Below are 25559 nucleotides of genomic sequence, written 5' to 3'. Positions count from 1 at the left end.
TGGACTTTCCTCCTCTTACCATAACATGATTTATTTTATCTGTTTTGTGACCTTTGGATCCCAAGCGTGGTGACACAGGTTTGCTCATTTTGGCTGGAGCCTGGACACAGTGCGTTCACACACAAGCACTTGGACCTTTCTCCTAATGATCTCTGCAGAGCTCAGCATAAGGTTGTAATCCAAAACTATAGCGCTGCCATTTTCTTTAACAGCCCCACTCTTGATCGATGGTGTCTCAATACACGCATAAAACAAAGACTTCAATAATCTGTTATGAACAGTCAAGAACTATCCCAGTAACCAGATCTTACTGGGTTAATAGGTTATGGATCAGACACAGTTCATTTTCATCTAGTGCCTAAGTAGAGTAGGGAAAACTCCTGGGAGAGTTTGACCATTTATATAAACCCTGTTTTTCATTTGATGGCACACTTTCCTGAAGAAATAATGTACTTGAGACATCTTAGGAACCTGAGAAACTCTGTTAAATCTGGGAACTTGAAAGTTATTTATGTGACATCAAGTCACGTAAATTCTGCAATTCTCCTTCTAGTCTCCAGAGAAGTGTTTTACAGTTTATTCTTGACCTCTCTGGGATACGAGAGCACACTGAGAGCATATTGTCTTCATGCCTTTCATTGTGCAGGGCAGAAAAACAGTCTTAGGTATCAGTGGACCCGAAACTGTGTCTCGACTTCCTACCCAAAACTAGCACACCCTATCCGAACTACCCACACGTCCTGCAAAGGCAAAGCTTGAGCCGGGGATGTAGTCAGAACAGGATTTCTCACAAGACATTCTTTATTGCTTGTTGGGTGGTTAAAATAATGAGCAGTTGTTTCTGTGGTATTTTAGCCGTTACGTGTTTGGTCCTGGCCAGAACAGAGGAATTGCAGAGAAGAGCGTATTTCAAGTAATAAATTTAAACATATTGAAACTTGAGGAAAAAAAGGTGAATTAAGATGAATCCAGGGATTCAGGTTATATCTTGTTTAATCCAAACCAGGATATCCATCCCTGACAAAAATGTTGAGCACGGCTATTTTTTTGGCACCGTGTCTGTTCTCTCCCCACCCTGCTTTCTTGGAAGTCACTGTGCTCTGGCTCTTCAATTAGAGACAGATAATTGATGCGTTGCAGACTGGAAAAAGCTTATCACGCTGCATTATTTGTTCCACCACCAGAGCCCTATCACCACTGTAAAATCTATTTCTGCAAGTTTGAAAGAAACTTGGATAAACCACCTGACGATCCCGTCTGGGACTGTCGACAGTCTGATCCAGGCAGTTTGTCACGGACCCTTGAAAACAGCATTGATGGAGTGAAGGGGTCTGTGTCTCCAGTGTGTATTTTGGAGAGAGGGCTTGTGCAGATGAACTAGTGGAGGCTGTGTTGTGTTTTAGAGAATCACCCAGACTGGGGCTCTGCTTGTAGCTGGTAGCTTGGGCCTTAATTTCTGCCTACTGCTGATTCTTTTGTTTAGTGGATCCCTTAGTTTAGGCATATTGACAGTGGGAAAGATGTTTTTTAGGCTGTAAAAGGTGGAGGGATAAGGTAGCAGTAGCAGTCCAGGGCTGCTGGAGCACATCACCCCAGGGCACCTCCCTGGACAAACCATGGGGGCCCAAGGTGTGGTGGAGGGTAGTGGAGAGCCAGGACCTCAGCCCCAGCTCTCATATTATATTGGAAAGAAAATATCAGTGTCAAGCAAGGCAAGATGATTTCCTGATTGATGGAAAAGTCAAAGTTAGGGAGGGTCCAGACCCTCTGGAGACTCATCCACTTTGGGTGAGGACAGAAGTCATGTAATGGAGCTAGGTCTGACCCAATCTCCATTTCTGATGGCTAGCAATAGCTTCCTATAACCAATGAGGAAAACAGCTACAAAACACACCTCGCTGCTACGTACCTCTGGGAACTGGTGTAGCTGAAAACTACACACAACTTGAGTGTCATGAAACAGACTGCCCAAAACACTCACTGCACACATCTGCAGAAGTCAGTGGCAGTGGGTTACAGGAGAAAATGGTTAACCATTGAGAAGATGTTGCACAGACTGTGACTGTAAACCATTTTTGGGTGCACAGCACTTGGAAGGTCCCATCAATCTGCCTTCCCCTTGGTGGCCTGTCTCTGGAAGCTCCCTCAGGGAGAAAGGATGGTGAGTTTTGCCTGAATCCTCATTACTGACCAAAACTCCTGCAGAAACAGGGAGTAGGTCACAGAAGCCTTCAATGAAAATACCTCAGTTATTCCTGTGAGTTCGCAGTGGTCAGCACAGAGGTGGGAAAAGGCTTCAAAGCCACGCTGAGATCTGAGGGCTCTGTTGGTGGCTGTTGCAGGAGCAAGCCAAAGAGCAGCACAGTGCTGAGCATTTTGCATTGGGATTGAAGAGAGGAGGCTTCATCCCTGCATTGCTGCAGGAATGGTGGAAGTGCCATCCAGACTGAAGGAGTGGGCAGCCCAACAAGAGCAGGGTGGGGAGCATACCTGGGAAGCAACAAGCCCAGAGAGCTATAGTGGGTCAGGACTCTGGCGGTGGGTGGTGTGTCATGGTGGTGTGGTGCCCGGTGGCCTTAATCCTTTCAGCTGTGGCCTGGCTTTCCCAGTGTGGTTCAGTGGGGATTGCTCTTGAAATAGCAGGTGCAGATTACCTCTGTGTCTGGCATGGAGGAGCTATCACTGCAGACAAGATTATTTCGAAGTGAAGGAACTGTAAATGTTTAATTACGGATACAAGCCTGCCTGGGCTGCAGCAGGCTTTTTTATTTTTATTTTTAATTTTGATAATTTTGGTTTGTTGGCTCTCAAAATGGTTACCTGCAGTTTTACATAACCTCACTGTCGTAGTTTGAGCCTGGTCAGCAGCCAACCACCACGCAGCAGCTCGCTCTCCCTTCTCTTCCGGCAATGAGAAGGGACAGAGAGCCAGGCTTGGGGCTCGAGATAGGACTGGGATGGGGAAAAAAATCACCCTTTATGGTCATGAGCAAAAGGCAGACTAGTTAGGGGAAGAAAAAAGGAACATACATTTATTACAGACACTAACAACACATAACAGAGTAGCACAGTGAGAAGCATTGCCACATCTTGAGAACACCTTCTCCCCACCCCTCCCTTCTTCCCAGGCTCAGTTCTGCTCCCAATATCTCTACCTCCTCCCCCAGTGGCGCAGGGGCAGGAAATGGGGGGTGCAGTCAGTGCTGCCACTTTCTCCATCTTCAGTGGGGGAAGCTTCTGGAACTTCTTCCCCCTGCTCCATTGTGGTCTCCCTCTCACAGCAGACAGTCCTCCACAAACTTTCTCCAACATGAGTTCCTCCCATGGGCCGCAGCGTTCCCCACACTGCTCCGTTGTGGGTCACTAACTTCCTCCGACTGGATTCCCTCCCACGGGCTGCAGCCCTTCCCGAGCTGCTCTGGCGTGGGACTCCCCCGCATGCTGCAATCCTCCCAGCGCTGAATTACAGCAGCGGGGCTACATTTTCCCACAAGACCCCGGCCTTCTTCGGGCACAGAACCTTGATCATGCAAGCAGAAGCCACAGGCCATAAATCAATGTCTGCTCCACCATAGATCTTCATGGGTGGCAGGGGGGGCCATCCTGCCGTCTCACCACAGGATACAGGGGGGTCTCTGCTCCGGCACACCTCCCCCCTCCTTTCTTCCTCCGTTCCTCCACTGACCTTGGTGTTCACGCAGCTGCAGCAACTCCTCCTCACAAGTCCCACTGCCCATCACCACATCCCTTCTTAAATACGTTATCGCAGAGGCGCAGCTGATTGGCTCAGTTTCCCAAACAGAAGTGGAGCTGAATTGGAGCTGGGGGAGATTCGAGAAGCTTCTCACAGGGGGCTGCCCCGATAGCCCCCTCCCCTGCCATGAAAAAACTCCACCACTCACTCAAACCCAGGACACTCATTAATCAATGTTAATATGAGTAACATAGTAATGAGTCTGCTTTCTCACAGAGCAGAGTTTTTGCTTACAGAGAAGATGGGAAGCAGCCTTCTCCCAGCAGTTATTGCATTTTAGCTGATATCTCATTACCTGACATAAACAGATCCATGTGCTTCACTTCATCTTAAACTGCTGATTACCAGATAGAGGCATATCCTGCTGCCAGAGACCAACAGGGGAAAGGTAATTACAGCTGTGCTTGATCTCAGCTGTCAAAGGCTGGAAGGGTGATACTCAGTGTGCAAACACACAGCAAAGAAATAGGGAGGGGCTCAGATTTTATCCTGTCAGCACTCCCGCAACACACACTGTCCCTGCAACTAAAAGCAAACCCAAACCTTTTAGGTTAGTTCTTTTTTAACCTCCAGATCAGTAGGATCTGTTCTTCTCAGCACGAAGAGTTTTCAGTGTTTTATTCCAGTACAAAGTTAATTGAAAGCACTGCTATTTTGATGTCCTATTATTTTATATTCAGTTCACCCATTTGGATAAGTGTATTTGACCATGTGGAGATCAAGAATGGAGAATTGGAATCAGTTCTTCCATCACTTTTTCCTTCTGAGCCCAAAATTTTTGCCTGCAGACAAAGATTTTGTGGGCCAGCTGTTCACTGCTGAAGGCACAGAGGAGAATGATGGGCAGCAAAGATTTCTGCAGATGGGATTCTGTGCAAAAGACTGGAAATAAAAGAAGAAAGTCTGAACTCTTTTATTATTATTTTGGACCAAAAAATGTGTATCAACAAACCAGTAGAGCAGTGATGGGTAGGAACCAGGTGGACTCTATTAATAAGCATGGAAGGGAGTCTTTCTTCTTTCTAATAGCTGCCAAGAAACATGCTTGTTTCAGCTTTTGCATTGGATGATAGATGGGGGCTTTGAAGCCCAAAAGTCTTTGGTTTTACTCCTCCTCCCTTTGGGACATGGGTGCTGTGGATAGTCATTACTCATGTTGGAAACATTTGCCACAGGAAGCTCCTGGAACAGAGTTTGGAAAGCCATGAAAGCCCTAATGGCAGCTGAAAACAGTGCTGCCCCAGCATTTGCTGAATCAAATTATTAAGTGCCAAGTTAAATTAATGTTTGTCTCTGAGTCATTCCCAATTTTACATAGTCCAGGGTTTTCAAAATCCCTTCCTACCGAGAAAATACTCTCCACTTGAAAAAGAAACCCCATTCTGGTGGCAGCAGCTTACAAAATCTGGAACTGTGTTTTCAGAAGTCTTCCTTCACTCTCCAATAAATTCCTTTCCCTCTTTCCTTGTCGAGTGAAATAACTGGAATATTTGCATTTCATAAAAATCAGGATTTTCAGTAGTCATAAAGCATGGGCTAACAAGCGTCTTCTGCAAGTCTATTTATTTAATTAATATTTATACACTAAAATAAGGCTCAAGAGATAATTTATGAAGTGCTATTCAATGTTCCTGAATACCTGGCATGAGAATCCAAGATTTCACTGAAAGTTAATTAAGAGTACTGCCATTAAATCTTCAAAATAAGAGCAATAAATACAACAAAAGCATGAAGCCAGAAGACACGGATGTCTTTTGGAGTGCACCATTCCCCCCTGAAAATTAAGCCTGGGTGATATTTGTGGATCTTTAACTTCAGAGACTACCTTTTGGAAGAATGAAACCTTCAACACTATCCCAACATGCTGCCAGTGCTCCCCATTCCCTCACATCGCATCCTTGGACATACAACATCAGCCTCATGCTCTAAAAACATCCACTGTAGCACCCTGCACCACAACCCTCACATTTCATCAGGCAACTGAACAGGAAGGAAACATTTTTAAAAAAGAAAAAAAGTGGGATAATTTAGGGCCACAGTGCACCTGAGAGCTGACAGAGGACGCCCAGCCAAACGTTAATCAGGGTGGTCAGCCTTGAGCAACTTGAGCATGAGCCAGTCCATCACACTGTGGGGCCAGGGATCATTCCCTGGGACTGATGCCTTCAGTCATGTTGTAGCCATGTACTGGTGAGGTGTTTCTCACAGGCCAAGGAGCTACTTGCTCTTGGGAAGGCTGGGTGTGCGTGTGGATGTGTATGCATTTGCAGAATGGCATTCTGCAGTTGTAGCTTTCTAGAGGATACTAGTGGGTGGTTCAAAAAATACAATAAGGATATTGTTATACCTATATAATTTTATTCGTTTAGTCTGAAATAAGCCCCTGGTAAATTTATATTTACTTGGCAGTGAAGATATAAAACTTGGTTTGGCAGTTGCATTTAGGAAAACACTGGGAACTCAAGGGAAAAAATATCACCTGGCTGAGTAGGTTGAACTAATGCTGAGAAATGGGGCTCTCTGAATCTGAATTCAATCCAGTTTTTCAGAGTTACTCACCCAGTCTCCTTCCACCATTTGGCTAACTGACAGAAATTCAATATTTTTCTTTTAGTGAATGAAAAGCATAGTCAGAAACAGCCATTGGGTCAGGATCATATGCTAAAGCTCCTCTTGTGCTTTTGTTTCCTAATTGCTCTTGGAAGGATTTTTCAGACTGGGCTGACGCAGTTGTGTGTGTGAATTTCCTGGCAAATAAGGAAGGTGACTGTGTCCAAAAGACATTTAAGAGTGTGAATTCACAGCCTTTCCATGTCTAATCAAGGAGCGTAAACCATTAGCCACATGTTCTCCATTTCCATTACATTTTTTCACACTTAAACAAAAACATGCCAAAGAAAAGGTGCTACATTTTTTAATGCCCCCAAATAGGAACCACGGGAGTCCGTTAAATGCTGTGGTCATTTCCAGCATACAAATCAATTTTCCTTGTGGTAGTGAATAATGCCTGGTTTGTTTAAAGGAGCATGACTGATTTTGGATGAAGGATCCTGTCACTTTGGCATTTTTAGTTTTATTTATTGCACGCAACCGTATAAAACCTGGTACTAGTCTCAGTGCCAGGTTTACTAGTGGAAAAGCTGAAAGGACCATATAACTACTGGTGCAGCAAAGAGGTTCTCCTTCTGTAAGACATTTGCTGGACTCCTGCAAAATTATTTTGAATAACATGGCAGAGAAGGATTTCATCAGTTGGCATCTACTGGCTTTATTTTTTCTTCCATTTTGCCTGTGTCAAGATGAATACATGGAGGTGAGCAGAAGATCTTATAAACCAGTGGCCAAAGTATTGCAAAGTCACCACCAGACTGGCCATAAAGGTTCCAGAAGCAGGGAAATATTGAAACAGCGGAGTCAACTTATAGAGTGGACTGTTGATAATAGCACTTCTACAGACCAAAAAGTCCTGAGACCAGAGGTAGATGATGTAGAACTGACTACCTCAGATAGAGTCCAGGTACTCTGAATTAATCTTTTAAAGATATCTTTAAAGCTACTGAGATTTTAATTTTTTGTGTTAAGTTTATTAGTGATATATATATGAAATTATTTTTATTAAAGCTGTATATTGGTCTGTATCCTGCTGGGTTGCTTTGTAGGATCTTTTAACGAGCTGGTAGAACCAGCAGTGGTTGGGGACACTGATTTCTACATAGACAACAGCCCTGTGGTTTACTGAAACTGTGGTCCTGTGCAATCCTACATTCTGATACATAGTCTCTTAACTATTTCAAGGCATTACTTATTTAATATACTAAAGTTTTATATTCTGTTAATTCATTTGGATGTGAAGGAAAATTACAGAATTTATAGAGATATTTGGAAAGATTCAATTAGCAGAAAATAACTTTACTTGAAAATTATATACATAAGGTATATTTTTTGAGCTTGAGACAAACATAATGAAATTCTGAATGTTCAAAAAATTTATTCCAAGGAATAGCTTGAAGAAAAGAGATAATAATGTAATGAGTAGATCTAATAATATATATCAACTTGACAGTTTCAGAGGAAAAAAGGCTCAAAATGAAACTAAATATGTAGTATCTGCATTTGAAACTGTGAATCTTTTAATGCCTTTTATATGGCATTTTAGATATTAGATTTAATAGCTCACAGCAAAGGGAAAATGGCACAACTTGATTATACATAAAATATTGTGGTCCAAATTTAAAAGGAAAAATCTGAAGGGCAGAAGATGAAGCTTTTTCTAGCAGTACGCAAAACAAAATTCCACTCAAATTAAGTTTTTATTGATTGATGTTTCTTAGAAACAACAAAAACATGAATGTTTTATTCCTATTGCTGATACAAATGTTTAAGTCCTGTATAGTTCACCATTTATCATTTGTTTTTTAAAACTCTTTCTGATCAAACTGTGATATTTTGAATTCAAAATATTATGGACATGCCGACAAATGTTGAATAGTAACCTACTTCACAATAAGCAGAGAATAGATTTGATTTTAGTCCTGTCCTAGGCTTGAAGAACTGAAACACACCCAAGTATAGAAATAGGTTTAATACGCCACTATATTCCCTGTATTTAAATTGTGTAGTTCTTTGCATTTAATATTTCTTGGGCAGTAGTTATATTTTTTTCAGTGCACTCAGCAAAACAGTTATTTGATTGTAAGTATGTTAAACTGCACTTGCGGTATACAAACTGTAAACCATCAGGTATATAGTCCAATGAGCCAGCTAGTGTGTGTATACCTTTCTACTGCAGAGAGAATTGTGCAGCTGCATACTATATGTATTATTGGTACTTAAATAGTATTTCTCTTTAACTCAACATAATTTCAGATAATGCAGGATTTAATACAAAATTACAACTTTTTGAGGGGTCTAGCTCTCCCTTACAGAAAGTGTCGCTGTGTTTGGGGTGCATGTGTCTCTCACCAGAGTTTTATGCAAGATGTTTGGAGGTACCTGCTGGGGTAAGAGGCTGTGACATTAAAACTGAGCCCAGCAAGTCTGAGTACAGCTGATGGCAGTCATTTACCTGCCAGACACCCTCTAGAAGCAATCTTTGCTGTGGAAATGATGCAATTTTTGGCTTACTGAAATGAAATGGAGCACTAGCAGGTGCATGACAGGGATAATCCATCACAGAGTGGCTGACGTAATAGGTATTTTCCATCTCCAGACTCCAGGGATTTCCAGCCAGAGGAGGAGCAAAGGTGGCACAGACATGTTTTAATTCATGTCAAACCTCTTTCTTCCCCTTGAGCTCTCTGAAAGCTGTTTTATCTCTCAGTCTCTACTTTCTTAGTTGTCTTAGCTCTGGCTGGAGAATTTTACACTCCTGCTAAAGTGTTTTAACAGTCCCATTCCCTGTCATGGAATAGAGACAATAGCATTTGTCTTTGCTGTATTGGGTGCAAGGTCAGTTTACACACTGCTGGTAACTTACATAAATATAATGTTCATTTCTCAAGCTCAAGAACTCTTAGTGACTGGGGAAAGCCATGCCAGACACAATCTTCCTTTTCAGGTTGCTCTTTGAAAACCTCAGGTGTCCCTCAACCTCCTGGTGTTTTACCCTGAATTTCGGCAATTTTAGTTTGTTTAATTCTTTGCTAGAGAAGAGGCATGCAGGACCTTAGTGCCCATATACACATACATGCTATTTTGCATTCAGAACAGGAGCCAAGAATGGTGGATGTATATTACTTGTCTTCTGCGCTGTCTTAGACAATATAACAGAAACCCATGAAATTAATCAGGGAGTGAAAAAGGGCTGGGTCTCCAGTTATGATTCATTCACAGCTTTAACTTGAGGGAATTTTATAGAACATCTTTTGCCTTGAACTGCCTCCTACATACTAAATCATAGGGAATTCAGCAAATAGCCTCAGAAATATTTCCAGTTTTCTATCTGTTATTAGGATATCAATGTGGCAGATGCATTTCACAAGGTCCTAAATCATGTTCATGTTCTGAGAGCAATGCCAAAGATTCATTGTGCAATAAAATTTATGTGTAAATGGTTGCATAGGACACCTTGCCAACTAGGTTGTAATTAATCTCTGTGTCCCATTTGAGTGTAATTTTACTCTAGGAACAGGTTCTTCCTTTAAATGTAGTCTTCATGAAGTTGTCTGTTTTTAGAGATTAAAAAAGTATCCTGAATATTCATTGTTCTTGGCAGCTGACTGTGAACACTTTGTTCCTCCTAGTCAAAGGATGAGTAAAGATAGCAAGTCAATACTACTTTATGACTTGCTTAAGTAGTTATTTTGAAGTCAGTGGAACTGTTGTCATACAACCAGGCTGGCAGGACTTGCCTCATTTCACATGTAATAACCTGTTGACATTTTTGAGAGGTAATGCCAAATAGCATTTGGTTATGACCAGCACTAGGATCTATTTTATGATAACATAGTTAGTTAGCTAATAATGTTGTTCAGGATTTCAGTGCACTGGGTAAAAAAGCAAATCGTACCTGCACAGAGAGAGTCTCACATGCAGTCCAGTTTGCTGGATTCATGCCTTCCCTTACCTACAATCCACAGTTCTAAGTGTTGGGATATTTCTAGGCTGATAGGAGCTATTTGCTCTTGGCAAGTGTGTATATAGTTTGCCTTCTCATCTAACATGAATATGAAGGACTATCAAAAAAGACCCGGAGATTTTAATCTTGATGCAACACTCAACGTTAGCATTTAATGTGGTGCAAAATGCTTGTGCAATTCTAGTCCTCTTGTACTTGGCTCCCCTTTAAGGACTGAAAATGAGCTGAAAGCAGGGCTACTTCTTCTCTGATATTAGGAAAGCTTTAAACAGCATGTTTAGTGACTGTCAACTATGTTCTTCCTAACAACTGAGAGAGATAAAACATCAAGAAAAATACAAACAGGTTCTTCAGGAACAGACAGTCCAAAAGGCAGAAATATTTTTTTTCATAAAGTATAGACCTTATCCAAAATCAAGGTAAAAAGCATAGTATTGACCAAAACTCCATGAATATTCTGCCCGTTGATAAGTCTTACCATTTCCATAACTTTGAATAAGAAGCACATTTTTTGAACTGTCAGGTCAGCCTTTATTCCCATGGTATCTTTGTTGGTGGTTCCAGCTGAAGAGGGCATGTGTCTACACCATTGGATGAGTTGCAGTATTTTGGTGGCATGAAAGGGGTTTCCTGTATCCATAAACATAAACTCCCAAAGCCTCTTGAAATTAATGAGTTCTGGAGGTATGCTTGGTATTGTTCAAAACACAGGCAGAAAGCTTCAGTTCTTCAGATTAAGCCATCTGATGAACTTGGGGGAGGAATACAGAACATCTCTATGTTCATGTGGCAGCTCCCATTCCACCAGAGGCTCATTTGCTGCCATTAAACCAAGAGGTCCGCATTAGGAAAGCAGTTTGAGGATGATAAAGGTGAAAAGGAAAGGAAGACAAATAGTAGAATGATTAGAGAAAAGTAGTAGACTGGTGTAACTATCCCCCTCCAGAATTGAAGAACTGCAGATTTGTACCTCAGGATAATAGCAAAGAATTGTAGGAAAAAAAAAAAAAAATAAATAAAGAGGTAGAAATGAGAAGGAAGTAAAAAAAATAAAATAAAACCCTGGAGCTCTACCTCAGCTGACCCATTGGAAAATTTGTGACTGCTATATCATCGCAAGAGCCTAGTTACAAAAACCAGCCAGGATTGAATGAGACTCCATTAGTATAAATACAGTAATATGGGAAAGAAAAGCACTGAAACAAGACTATCATCAAACTATTACTACAGTAGCTGAGCTGTGTATAATAAACCAATTTGTTTATTTATGCTGCTATATTAGTTTCAGCATATAAACAGGTTTTCATAGTCACACACACACAACCACAAATAGTCAAATGCCCCTAACACTAGGTGCTGTGGGCAGTTCAAATTTTTGTCATGTATCTTGGCACTTTTTTAGATCCTCCCAACTTTAGTAGCCTGTAAATATGCAAGTCTGGGGCCATGAACAGGAGGACTATGCTACACATTTTTTGACATCTTCTTCAGGTGGTCCAACAGAGTTTTCTTTGTTTAGTAGAGAATAGTTCATTGCTGAAGGTCAAATAAAGACTTTTGTGTCCCACCGCTTGTACATAGGCTTGTTTGTCAACAAAGATCAGCTGAAATGTGGGATCAGTGAAAAGCAGGATAGGAACCTAATTGAAATATTCATCTATCTTTTATTACTTGGTATTATTTTATTTTCAAACCTCTCATTATTTGACAGGACAAGTTGTTTTTTTAGTACTCATATAGCTCTTAGAACACTTGAGGAGCTATTCCCTTAAATCTTTCAAAAATAACATCTTCAGTGACAACTCAAGTATGGGAGATTTCAGCCCAGATAAGAAGTGTTTTGAAAACTTGCCAAATACATAAACAGAGAATATATAATGAATACCCTGTAACCGACATGCATATGATTGATGCCGTCCATGAATGAGTTACTTAAAGCTTATTTTTGTGCACTTAGCCCCCACAAACTGGACCACAGAATCCAGACTGTAGTTCCTGCTGTCGTGGTGACTTTGGAGTTCGACTCTACCAAGGGCCCCCAGGACCTCCTGGGCCCCCTGGGATGCCAGGTAAAGATGAAGGTTAATTCATTTCTTGATCAGTCTAATTATATGCAATAAATTACAGGCTATTCTATGAAATATCAGTGAGTGGTCCAAACATCAGTATTTGGGGATGGATTCAGGAACAAGTTTTTCTGTAATTTCTGGGGAGACACAGATTTTCAAGTAGACTCTAAAGTCTTTTCCAGTGAAAACCGATTCGTTATTAAAATTCAGCTTTCAAAAATCCATACTGAAAGTAATCTTATTACATTTCTAGGGCAAACTGGTCTCTCTTCTTAAAGGAGCATGAAGCTTCCATTAAAGTTGGAAGAACTTGTTCCCTGGAGCTGATTATTGTGATCACCTTTGAATATCCAGCTATGATATTGTATACTGTATTCAGGAGATTTTTTTCATCTAGCATACTGCTAGCCAATATTTAGAGAGATACAAATGCTTCTATTCTTTCATAGAACTTTCTTCTTTTCTTTCTTTCTTCTTGTCTTCCATAATAAAAAGTATAAAAAGTACTTTTTTTTTTTTTTTTTTTTTCCCCTTAAAAATGCACACAGAAGAACAGGATACACACAAAAAAGCTATACTTTGATCTGATAATTGGTGTGGAAAAATAAGAGTCCAGAGAAGGGAAAAAGGTAGTTAGTTTCATGTTGGTGTAAGTTTGCTACAGCAGCTACTTTCAGGGATTTGAAAATCACCGTTTTAAAGCAGATGTATAACGTAAATGAACATGACACTGACTGGCAGATTTGTCTCATCTTCAAAAGCTTACATCTTATGTTATGATGATAAAAATGCAATTTCATAATCCTTCTGTCTCACAAATGTACTGCCAGTAACAGACATGATAGATAACCATACACACACACACACACACACAAATGTAGTGATTTTTGGTAGAAACAGTTTAGAGTAACAGTTAAATCTGACTGTTATGAAGTTATATCTAAGTGAATGAAGTGTCTCAAGAACTAGCCTCAGTTAGCAAAATATTGAAATAAATTGTTACTTTGACATATTTGGGGTATTGGGCAAAATAAGGTCATAGGCATTTTTGGTGTTAGCCTGCTGTGATCTATTCATGCATCAACACTTTATAAAAATACCACTGACCATTACAGAAGTAAGAGAAATTTAATGGTGAGACCACTTATGCAAAAATATTGCACTACATATGGATAAACTGTTGTCTTCTTAGAAGCAGGACATGATTTTGTATTAGACCCACACTTTCAAGGCTGCAGTGGACATACTGGGCCACAGCCCTGTCCCAGCTTTGCCCTTTCCTCATGCGATGACATATCTCAGTCACACTTCCTTGTCACCACAGTATGCCACAAATGTATGGCCAACAGCAAGATTCTGCACCCTGGAATTTCTCTATCTTGTTCATCTGCTGCATTTCATATAATTGTGCCTGTAAGGGGAAAAGCTGCGTTTCCCTTGATTGAATCAAATGTCACTTGCAAACTTCTGTTCTGAACTGGTACAGAAGTAGTTCTGGCTTTACATGAAGGATAATTCTTGTTATTTTTGAGTTATTGATTTCTCTATCCAAACAAAAATTTGCTTAATTTCTTCTACCATTTAGCTTATTTGCTTGAAGTATTTTTTTTTTCTCAGTACAAAAACTCTGAAGAATCACTTTATTATTAGATTTGATCTTAGACAACACCATTCTTGTAAATTCGTAACCAGAGTCACTAATCAGAACAGAGTGTCAAATCCAATTTCAGTTCAGGTAGAATTAGAATAATGATGACACTAATTAGTCCCCTGAGTAATTAACGGAAAGGTCAGGCTTTTGTTTCAGGTAGGCATAATAATTGCTCAGTGATTCTAGCCAACTTTAAAATTTGCTCAGTCATTTCCTCAGAAAACATCAAGTAAGTAATACTGCAGATGTAGGAATATATTTTTATAATGACTCTTTTTACAAGAAGCTATCTCAGAAAAGCTTCATTATAAAAAAATTATCTTTCTTTAAATCTAGGAATATTCAATCAATCAACCCCTTCAAGCTAACCAGTACCTGAGAATGCACACTCTCCTGGTTGGCACAGATGGATCATTTAGACAGTTTAAGGCTACAGCCATTCTTTATTTGTGTATACATACCTTAAAAATAGAAAAATGCTATACAAAATTATCTTATCCTATTCTAATTAGGTCAGATTATCAGGAAATAAGTATTTACGCAAAATGAAAGGCAAGAGTACTTATGCAGGCTACCTGGTATATGTCCATAGGCAGTGGTTTTTGCTTTCCTTGAGCCTCACAATCACTGAGGTCTTGTTCTTGCATTTTTTTTTCCAACAATACAGTATGTTGAGACATCCACAGTTTATACAGCAACACCAAGATAGCATGAGGGTTAACTCTTAAACATCAGTCTATACCCTTCTGGAATCTTGCTCATCAAAACTTTCACCTTCATCTTAACCACACAGCTGTTTCTTATCCATCGCAGCTCAATCTGGCTTTTATGGTACTGAAAAGTCCATGTATTGCAAACTGGTGGAAAGGACTCTGTCACAACTATCTGTTAAAATATATTACATGAAATTATTTAAGTTAAACAGAAAGCTCTGTTTGCTTTAAGGAAATCATGGAAACAATGGAAATAATGGAGCAACTGGCCAGGAAGGAGCCAAAGGTGAGAAGGGAGACAAAGGAGATATGGGACCAAGGGGAGAGCGTGGCCATCATGGACCCAAAGGCGAGAAGGGCTACCCTGGGATTCCCCCAGAGCTACAGGTACAAAATCTCTGTCTTCTGTTGGCTGCAGCAGTTCTCAGGTTATGGTTTTCTTCTCTGAAAAACAGCATCTAACTACTGTAAGATACTTAAGAAGCAAATCCCCCTGTAAATTAATACAGTGAGAGACATATATAGTCCTTGTCGTAACTGACAAAGGTGTTCTGCCAGATCTTCACAGACAAGAAAGACATCAGGGGTTAGTCTTTCTTTAGAGTAAGAATCCAGCTGAGAAATGGGCAGGAAGAAACTTCTTTGGTTCCCTTTTAGGGCAGAAAGCCAGTATCTGTGTCATTAAAGGAGAATAGTGGGGACTATAATTTTTCTATGAAGTTGTATCACATACATAACTACACTTCCTATGGCATATGAAAAGAGTAGAGGAGCCTCTCAGGCCTGTTCTTCTCAGGTCAGTCAGGCTTTGTGAGATTCTCAGAAGCATATGTATCCAACTTCTCACAGTATCGGGTCAAAACCTCCAAGTTCTGACATAAGTCCTCTGGTTTTTTTAAAAATACCCCTCAGTAGCCATGGTTTTATATGTTTAGATACCTTAAATATTTTGAAAAGCATGTCGGTTCCGCCTATGAATGAACTACCCAAAGGCCATATGAGCATTAAAACCTGGGTTCAAGCCTGAGCTGATAAGCTCTGTTGAGGGATGTGCTAAACTTGTTTGGGCTCAGAGCTGTGTTGGAATAGTTGCATAGCCTTTGGATTAGAGCTTCTTCATGTCCCAGCAATCTGGAAGGTGGCAGAGAGGTAATGTATATATGTATGTACCTTGAATATGGTGGAGAAGTAGTGTAGTCCTGTTCTTAAGGCAACGAAAAGTAAGTGGGACTTGAATAACTAAGACCCTTGGTTGCTGTTCCAAAAGGAGTTTAAGAGTGTTGTTCACACTGTATACTGCAGTGTAGCAATACATGAACAGTTCACCTGGAATAGCAGGAAAACTTTACTATCTCTGTGATGTAGCACAGCTAAGGCAAGCCTTTGAGATGTATCCCTCCTGGTCTCCAGCTGCCACCGTGAAAGGGGCTTCTGTAGGTCAGATCAGCCAGCCCCATGTTGGGGAATCCAAGAGTATTTCAGGTGGCACTAGATGCATTTGCGTGGGCAAGTGACTGTGGTCAGGTTCAGCTCCAGAAAGCCTACATGTGAGGGAAGCACCTAAGCTCCCACCTAGAAGAGCAACTCAGCTTAATCTGGTAGTCACTGCTGCTTCTGGGTAAATGGGACTTCAGACACCACAGAATATATAGATCCCCAGAAACTATAAGGGAGTTGACATCCTCAATCGTGTGTACACATTTTAATGGCTTGATCTGATTTGTAACCCCCAAACCAAGTCCATCACAAAAGGGACAAAATGGGATATAGCAAACACACACAGAAAGAAATCCCACTTCCACTCTATGTGGAAAACTGAAGATCTGATCTATTTACAGATCTACACCTTTTAACTGAAGGATAGTGTTTCCAAATAAGTCATTCATATATGTTTCATATCCTCATAAAAGGCATGCAAATTAACAGCAAAATCAACAGTACAACCAATGCATGCAGTGTGGGAAAATGGCTTTGGATTTCTTGGCACTGTGTATGTTTGAATTCTCCATCCTATGTTGCATGAAGATGGAATAACTGCAGACAATATAATTCACAACGAAAATGGTTTCCAAAATTACTGAACCTTTGTAATGAAATAGAATTATTTTAGCGTTCTCAAAGAATTAACTGGAATTAACATTATGGTTGAATATCTTAAAAACATACTTGTAATTACAGTCAACATAAATACTTTTGCAATTTTAAAATTAACTATCAGCATTTTTTTCTTACATAAATATAGTGGTAGTAATTTAATTAAAAACTGAATAATGAAAGAGCATGAATAACAAAAGCTCATATTGCAATACCTATTTCCAAGTAAAATTCCATCACCCTTTTTAACAGATGTGTTTTAAAATTCTTTACACCATATAGCATATAATTTCTTGTTAGCATCATGCTTAAGAGTTTTAGAATGGGGGTAAGTAGAGGGGAAAACACTTTTGAATATAATACTGTTTTAAGCACAGGATTATTTTGAGAGGCTTGGTGTGTCCATGTTGATCTGCTACTTCAAAATGAAACCTAGGGAGAAAAGACATCATTTTCAACTCTTCTGATCAGCCCAAGAAAAGTAGGTTGGGGCCAAAGAGAATGTGAAATGGAATCTAGACAAAAAGCAATAAATTCCATCAAGCTGCCATTGCAGCTGCTTTCTTTTAACACATGATGAACTTTGATGTGATCCTGGCTGAGAAGCAAGAAGTTAACAATTTGCCATCATAGAAAATGCATTCATGCAGGGATAAGGAAAATCAGCCCAAGCTTTCAGCTCACATCTGGAGCTCCTCAAATTTCTGAGCAGATGGCTAATGAATTCCATTGTTGGATCCAGACTTGCATTGATTTTGCCTGTTTTGGTTTTGTTCTCATCTGGATCTGAAATCAAAAGAACTCTGGGGTGTTTTTTTTAAATACCAGTATAACTGGAATCTCATGAAAAATGTTATTTTTTGTGAGGGGCAGTAACAACTGTAATTGAACACCTCATCTAAAAAGTTAAGGCAGAGTTAAAATGCCAAGTCACTATGTGACCTTCTGGCATTCAGGTACAGCAATTCTGCCTGAACCCTGTTTATTGACAGTCAGATGGGGGGATCACAGCCTCACAGAAGAGATAACTCCCTTTCCTGCCCATGCAAGTTGACAGGGTTGTTCCCTGCTATCTTCCTGATGGTAATTTGGATTGTCCAATGTGGGACATTTTGCACTGCTTTCTATGCAACATCTTCCACGGCCCACATGTCTCACTGCAAGAAGTGTAACATGAAGCTGAAGCACAGTTTTCACTTTCCTAGTTTCCTCTTTTGGTCTCCACCACACTCTGTTGTGACTGAGGGTACAGTCTGGTAAGAGAGGAAGCAACTGGTAAGAGAGAAAAAGCACTGAATGTTGAGTCCCAGAAACTGCATTTCTAGAGGACCTCTAATAAAAATGCTTAATCTATCTCTGAAAATAGTTAAGAAGAAACACTAATGCTTATGGATTTTACCAAGCATTATTTATTTCACACATTCAGTTAAAGGCAATATCCAGTCTAAATGCATTGGGGAATACATAAAAACTAATTAAATCACTTTTATCAGAAACACCATCCATTTCAGTACTAGTTTTCTGTTGCATCATTCTAAAGAGACTTTAAATAAAATCCTAAATGCAGGTTCTGACCTGCAAACACTTGCCCATACACTTACCTTTACAGTCATGAATAGCCCAATTGAATGTAAGAAGCCTAGTCCTCTTCCAGTTTCATTCAATGGGAGTTTTGTTGCTGGAATTTAATGGCCTTGGAACAGGCCCTAGAAGAACATCTCTGTCAGGAAAATAAACAGACTGCAAATACAGGAAAAAAATCTGTAACTGCTTCCTCTACACATATGCATTTCGTGAACAACTGTCTGAATAAGAACTGCATTTCTGTAGGTTGCATTCATGGCTTCCATGGCTACTCACTTCAGCAACCAGAACAGTGGGATCATCTTCAGTAGTGTCGAAACCAACGTTGGGAACTTTTTTGATGTCATGACTGGGAGATTTGGTGCTCCAGTGAATGGTGAGTGTTTGCAAAATAAAATAATGCAATTCTGGGAGCTATTGGGAGAAGCATGGTCAATAATGATGTGAAACTAGTTAACTGCCGTTGCACAAGGCACTGATAAGACTTATTCTGCATAGCTCTTGCTACCTACTTTCAGGAAAAATGAAACTGGAAACTGAGCAAGCCAAGAGAGGGCTTGCCAGACAGTGAGACTAGTGCTGGCACAAAGGCAAGAGGAAGAAGCATGGCTAGAGCTGTTGAGGGAGCAGGACTGTCTGCTTGGAGACCTTTAGCCCTTCTGCCACTGTGATGAGGTAACCATGGTCTTGATGTTGCAGCAGCAGCAGCTTCACAGCTGCCCCCTGCCTCCACTCATCCTCTTCATCCCCATCTTCCCCCATTCCAGTTCAGCTGTGAGCTGGCCGGCAACAGACGTGTGGCCAGAAATGAGGCATTACAGTTTTTCCTGAGTTATTTTTCAGCTGCACCAATACCCCAGCTTATGCAGCGGTGGTGCAGAAAGAAAGACAGGGGAGGCAGGGCCATAACCAAAAACATGTTGTCATGATTTAAGCCCAGATGGCAACAAAAGCACCAGGCAGCCGCTCTCTCACCCTCACCACCACAAGAATTGGGAGGGGAACAAAGGAAACAGTAAAATCCTGTGGGCTGAGATAAGGAGAGTTTAACAGAACAACACAAGAAGAGAAGAAAATGAGAGCAGTGACAATACTAAGAAACAGAACCTATAAATCGAACGATACACAATGCAATTTCTCACCAGCCAGTGCCCCAGCTCAGCCCCTTCCCCAGCTGGGATCACCCCCCACCCCCAGGCAGCTCCTCCAGTTGTATACTGGGCATGAGGTCAGCGTGGTGTCCCATATCCCCTTGGCTGGTTTGGGTCACCTGTCCTGGCTGTGCCCCCTTGCAGCTCCTTGTGAAAATTAACCTTATCCTAACCGAAACCAGGATGCGTGTCTAAGCAAAGTCTGAAAACACTTTCCTTCACTTGGCCTTTCTCACCCTGCTATTAATTTCCTCACTGCTATGGGAAAAGAGATTAAATAAAGGTCAGGCCCTCCAAGCTTGCTGTAGCACATCTTACTGGCAATTAGGAGTGTATGTCCTCAGAGCTATTTCCTTTTGAGGTTAATGTGTATGTGGTTGTCAATAATCTTTGGTCCACAATGACTCAATGACTTTGAAGCAAACTGCAAGCTCCCACTGAAGGTCAGTGCTACAGATTTACTGTTCAGGAACCAGGAGCTTGTCTTCCTGCCTGGGTCAGTCTTGTAGACACGTAATGCGGTCACACTGACAACACTGTTGGCACCTTTCAGACAGAGAAAGAGCTAAAAAGAAAACGGGTAATGGTAAGGGTGTGTTGTGCAAGAAGAGAAAGTGGTGGCTATGTCTGCATTGTTCAGGATGCTGTATGGTCAGGTGAGCAGCAGTGGGTGCTGCTGAAGCCACTCATGCCCTGCCTGACCCAGGCAATGTGCTGGCTGCCTGACAGCCTCTGAGGCTGAGACCTGGCTGGCCTGCAGGCTGCCCTTTTGGGAGAGGGCAGGAGCAAGAAGGTAAGGAAAAAAGGGTGAGAGAAGGGTCATCAGACTCATCTTCCGGGAAATCTCCCTTTCAGTGAGAAGGAAGGGATGAGCATTCCTGCCATGTTCAAATACAGTCATTTCTCTGGAACAGGAGGTATCTGAACCTCTGCCATATGCAGAATAAAAATGAATCAGGCTTTGGCACACTATAAGCAGAAGTAAAATAGCCACTGACAACTGGAGCGCAATTTTGGCCTCAGCTGTTATGTTTTCTAAGCAAGAAGCAGAAGTCTGTAGCATGACTACCTCCATCTATGAAGCGAATACATTGTTTTTTGTAATCTTTTCAGGAGTGTACTTCTTCACCTTCAATATGATGAAACATGAAGATGTGGAGGAAGTGTATGTGTACCTGATGCATAATGGTAATACAGTTTTCAGCTTATATAGGTAAGTGAAGGGCCAGGTCATTTTAATGCAAAAGACATACTTGCACAGATGTGATAGCTTGCTCACATTTCAAGAAAGATGAAATTGCTCATTTTTTTGAAGAAATTCTGTAAGGTAACCAGCAGAGAATTGTATTTTGCCCTCTTCAACTTGCAAATCTGGATCATAGCTGCCACAGATCCTGCACCTAAAATTCAGCCTTGATCACAAGTTCCTCAAAGCTCAGGGGAAAGGATTTAGCACTGCAAGTCAGGGTTGGAGTCCAGTGGCAACATGTTGACATTTTCCTAAAATATATTTTTATCCTCATTTTGCCTGTCAGAGAAAAGGCATAATGAAGTGTTCAGCAACCAGTTACAGTCTTGTTGAAGAATAGGGGAGAGCACTTAATTTTAAAGGTGGAAAGCATTTAAAATGCAGTAGTAAGGATAAATAAGAAGTAAAGGTCCTCTATTTACAGATTTCATTATCACTAGCACACTGAATAAAATGTTTCTGAACCCTTTATGTTAGCTGGAGGATCACCAAGAACGAGATCCACTTCTCATTTATCATCTTCTGTAAGGACTAGGTCAAGAAGATTGTAGACAGATAGATATCTGAAAAACATATGTGTTTGAAGAAAATATTATTTCTTTAATACCAATCAGGGGTCTGATGACAAAACCAAGCTTCTCTCCTGAGCCTGAATAAACAAACACAAATGCTTAGATTGATCATACTGGATTTTAAGCACTTAGATGATAGTAGGTTCATTTAAGCTGTCCAGGTTTCTTCAACAGCCTGTACCTGAAGCACCACCAAAGGGTACTTCATCCCTGATAGATTTTTCCTGCAAAAGAAGAAGTGCCCATTTTTTTTTCCCCTGAAGCATTGATGGCAGAAAAGTCAACAGGTAGAAAAAAGGGAACCAACATTCATGCAAAGCCAGCAGGTTAGCCCACATCAAACATATCTTTATCCTATGAAAGGATGGAGTGAGTTGCCTGTCACTGCCCACTGACTGTGCTGGGAGCAGAAGGGCTCAGCTCATATGAGACTCCTGACCTGGAGGCATTTAAAACTATCTGGCATGAATCCAAGAGAAAAGGAGCTTCACAGGAAACCTGGAGTATTGCGATGAATAAGCAGAATTTGACTTTAAACAACAGACTTATTCCTGTGCTCTGGAAAAAAATATGTAAATTAAACTTCCAGAATTTCAGAAAGGAATGAAATGATGCAACTAGGTAAGCTACAAAATTTGACAAGGAGATCAAATGCAGAAAAATGTTAGAATTTCCTCATAAAGCTTTCATGGATTCTTTTTTTTTTTTTTTTTTTTTGGTAAGTTGTTTGCTTGATCATTGTTGAAAACCAAAAAGTTGACTTGTTAAAATATTCATCCTTAGCTATGAATCAAAAGGCAAAGCAGACACTTCAGGAAACAGTGCAGTCCTAAAACTTGCCAAGGGAGATGAAGTTTGGCTGCGAATGGGAAATGGAGCCCTGCATGGGGACCATCAACGCTTCTCCACCTTTGCTGGGTTTCTTCTTTTTGAAACCAAGTAAAAAAAAGAAACAACCCAATAGATGTTTATCTGAGGAAACTTCTTCTTTGGAACTGGTATTTTTCTCTGGACTGGGAAGTAGCATTACAACACTGAAAGGTCAAGAAGGCTTGTTTTGATGCAATGTGTTGCTCTTTGTGTATCAGAGATGAGCTGAATACATTGGGTAGATTCACAGAAGATATATTGTCATCTGGGTTGTATCTAGTAAATCATTAAATGTTGCTCTTGTTCTCTTCTCCAAAGTAATTGAAAAACAAAGGAAAAAGAGTTTAAATAATTTAGAGAGCAGTTTACACAGTAAAGTACATTGTATCTGTAAACATACTTTAGTTAAGTATATGTCAGGAATTGAACAATTGAGTCAAGTTTTTCTGTTCATTTATTCAGTTCTTATTACATGTGCATTTAAGTTTGCATCATGAAAACAGGCCTGAATGAATTCTAAGTAGGCTCAGCTGAGACCAGGTTTAAAGGAAGATGTTTTTACTGGACTAGAATGAACTTTATAAATAGAAGAAAAAAATGTGAAAATAAAGATGCCAAGGATTCAGGTTTATTGCATTCCCATCTTAAACCTCTGAAAATGCATAATTTTTCATAGATTTTTAGTACATAGTTATGCTCACTCTCTCTTTCTTAGAAAAAGTGTGGTAGTAATTCTTGCCTTAGTAGCAGCTTGAAGGTAAGGTATTTCAGCCTGCAGTGTGCAGGGGATCAGACAGGGGAACTCTAATGTTTCTTCCCAGCCTTCAAATTGTTAAAACCTGATGTAACTAAATGCAGGGTGTCAAAGCAGAGGCATATATGCTGGAAAAGCTGGGATATGCTAACAGCACAAACATAGCAACACACCTTTTGTGGAGCTTGGATCTCTTTTAGAAGGATGTACCTTTTAATATTTCATATTTACTCAACAGTGAAGTTGTTGATACAGTTTTCCTAGCAGACTTCCAAGAACTAGTATTTCAGGAACAGACATTGCAGCTTGGCAAAGCAGCAGCTAACTCTGCTCAATATTTAAACAAATGCAAATACTGGCTGGCTCAAAAGCTCTGGTCACGGTAAACTGGGCCATTCTTCAGCATTAATATTTGCCACCAGTTTTTCAAAATTTGGGTATGTGAAATCCTTTCTTACTATTTTCTTTTCATAATAATCAGCACCAAATATACTAAGACAGTACTGAAGTTTGAATGTATCTTCTGCACAATCTGGCTCTCCACATACAAGCTAATGAAATATAAATTACATTTTGACAGACATTACATTTTAACCAGACATTACCTGTTATGCATAACAGACAGGTGGGGTTAAGAAAACATATATTTGCAATTCTTTTATATTCGATGCAGGTATCAGTAGTATGACAACAGAGCAACCAAGTCAAAATCTGCCCTATGAATTTGTTTGTCATTGTACGTGTTCCTAGTGTATGTAAGCCACATCTTATGATGAAAAATGCATGTTGATACTTGATGATTATGACTCGGATTTCTTAGTTTTATGCATCAACCACTGAAAATATTAGCTTTAATGGACTGTCATCCAATGAGTTTTATTGTTTCTTTGCTAACTTTGTGGATCGGGCAGGTATGTGGGTCAGGTTTGTACCACATAGTTTTTCAAACCCTGGGACCATGTTATTTTAATAAGAATTTTAGTAAAATTTTGACATGCCTTCAAACTAAAACCTACCCACCAGGTAATCAGATAAAATTATACTTCTGGAATCAGTGCACAAGTTGTATGAGATATAAGGCATCATGAGCTAATGTTCATAGTGGGAAAAATCTTGAAAAAATTATTTCCTGTTGTGTTAAGACTCTTTACTTACTTTATAAAACATACATTTACCCAATAAAGATGAATAGACATAAAACTATACTGGTTTGTTCATATATATATTTACAAAGGACCTTATCATTTGGAGACTATGGGGATATATTCTTAATATGTATTTCCTAAGCATTCATTTTGCTACTGAATGTGAGAAAGCCAGCACTAAGGGTCAAAATATATTTATTTTACATGTGCTTATATATATATATATATATACACACACACACATATAAAATTTAAATCCCTAAAGTTTCCTTTGGGGACTTAATTTTCCTTTATGGCATGGCCATTTTTTAAATCCATTTTGGTCAGAATAAAGCACTTAGAAACTATAATACATATACTCATCTTAAGTTCCTCTACATTATTTCTTGTAATGGCCGTGATATAAAAGGAAGCCGAGTTTTGTCATTCTCATTTTATGCTGTTTTCACAAGTTTTGCGCAACTTCGCCTGTTAAGAGCAGAAAGCAACTAAGAATGACCACAAAGGCTTCTGACAATTAAACAGCATCATGGTCTCAGTTCTGAGGTTAAAGCTAAGATGTTTTTTACGTTAAGGTTGAAACTTTCTAGTTTTTGTATGGAATCTCTACAGTCTTTTCTCTGCAAAGATATTGCATGCAATCTCTGCTGACTGAGTGTTGTAATTCTTAACAAATAAATTGTTAATTTACGTATTAATTTCAAAGATCCTTCAAAATACAGCAACTGATGTAAAAATCTCTGTCTGTGTGTGTTTTTACTCCTCAGAATTATCAAGTTTTATATTCAGTAAGTCATGTGGAATGTATGGGTTTTTTCTCAGAAATGTTTATGAAAATTAGTCATCTTTCCATTGCTGCTGATAAATGAAAGCCTCTTGCTTAGCAGATGCTCAAGACAAAACATCTTCTGCCAGAGACATTTGTCCTCTGTTATAAAATAGGTGGTATCTTGTAATTTGTGTTACGAGTGATAAACCTTCTGGAAACACAAAAGCTGCAATTTGGAGTATATTTAATGGCTTCTTGTCTTTGCTAAGCCCAATCTATACCTCTCTTTGTCCCACTTCATGAGCTCCCAAATTTAACCAAAACTTTGCAAGAGTTGCAAGCCCCTGCCTGCCACCAGAACTGTGGTTTGGTAGGCGATATCCTGCCTCCGTGGTAGAAGCTGGCATCCTAGCAGGAGAAAACACTGCCCCACATCGAGACAAGTTGAGTTCTGCTCTGTGAGAAACAGCAGCCCCCACTCTTGGCCCTCACGTCCCCCGAGACCCAGGACTGCTGTCCTTCCCCATGACATCCTTGCCAGGTAGCATCTCTCATCTCCAGCTTTGTTAGGAGCGTTAAGGACTGCATTTTGCAAAATGGGTCTGTG

General features: G+C 40.1%; 1 protein-coding gene across 2 annotated transcripts; it reads left to right on the top strand.

Annotated features, from left to right (window-relative positions):
* The first annotated feature begins 6876 nt into the window (after window positions 1–6876).
* Window positions 6877–24829, top strand: C1QTNF3 (C1q and TNF related 3). 2 transcript variants are annotated; one of them, XM_009969098.3, is made up of 6 exons: window positions 6877–7067; window positions 12289–12400; window positions 14997–15151; window positions 18689–18818; window positions 20707–20806; window positions 22198–24829. In XM_009969098.3, the coding sequence occupies exons 1-6, from the start codon at window positions 6984–6986 to the stop codon at window positions 22355–22357; spliced, it is 741 nt and encodes a 246-aa protein (XP_009967400.1). In that variant the 5' UTR covers window positions 6877–6983; the 3' UTR covers window positions 22358–24829. The 2 variants fall into 2 exon arrangements, with proteins under 2 accessions (XP_009967400.1, XP_009967398.1); XM_009969096.3 differs by having other exon boundaries at window positions 6894–7271.
* Window positions 24830–25559: the final 730 nt, after the last annotated feature.

This window comes from Tyto alba, unplaced genomic scaffold (assembly GCF_018691265.1).
Source record: "Tyto alba isolate M040663 unplaced genomic scaffold, T.alba_DEE_v4.0 Super-Scaffold_42, whole genome shotgun sequence".
In the NCBI taxonomy this organism is placed as follows: Eukaryota; Metazoa; Chordata; class Aves; order Strigiformes; family Tytonidae; genus Tyto; species Tyto alba.
The sequence above is the reverse complement of the archived record's forward strand: the minus strand, read 5'-3'. Positions and strand labels throughout refer to the sequence as shown.

Bases quoted from the DNA above. Each gene is read 5' to 3' on its own strand.
- C1QTNF3 (XM_009969096.3), top strand. From the start codon at position 6,984: ATGGCAGAGAAGGATTTCATCAGTTGGCATCTACTGGCTTTATTTTTT. The intron at 15,152-18,688 runs GTACAAAATCTC...GCATTTCTGTAG, and splicing joins GGATTCCCCCAGAGCTACAG to GTTGCATTCATGGCTTCCAT. The intron at 20,807-22,197 runs GTAAGTGAAGGG...ATTCATCCTTAG, and splicing joins ACAGTTTTCAGCTTATATAG to CTATGAATCAAAAGGCAAAG.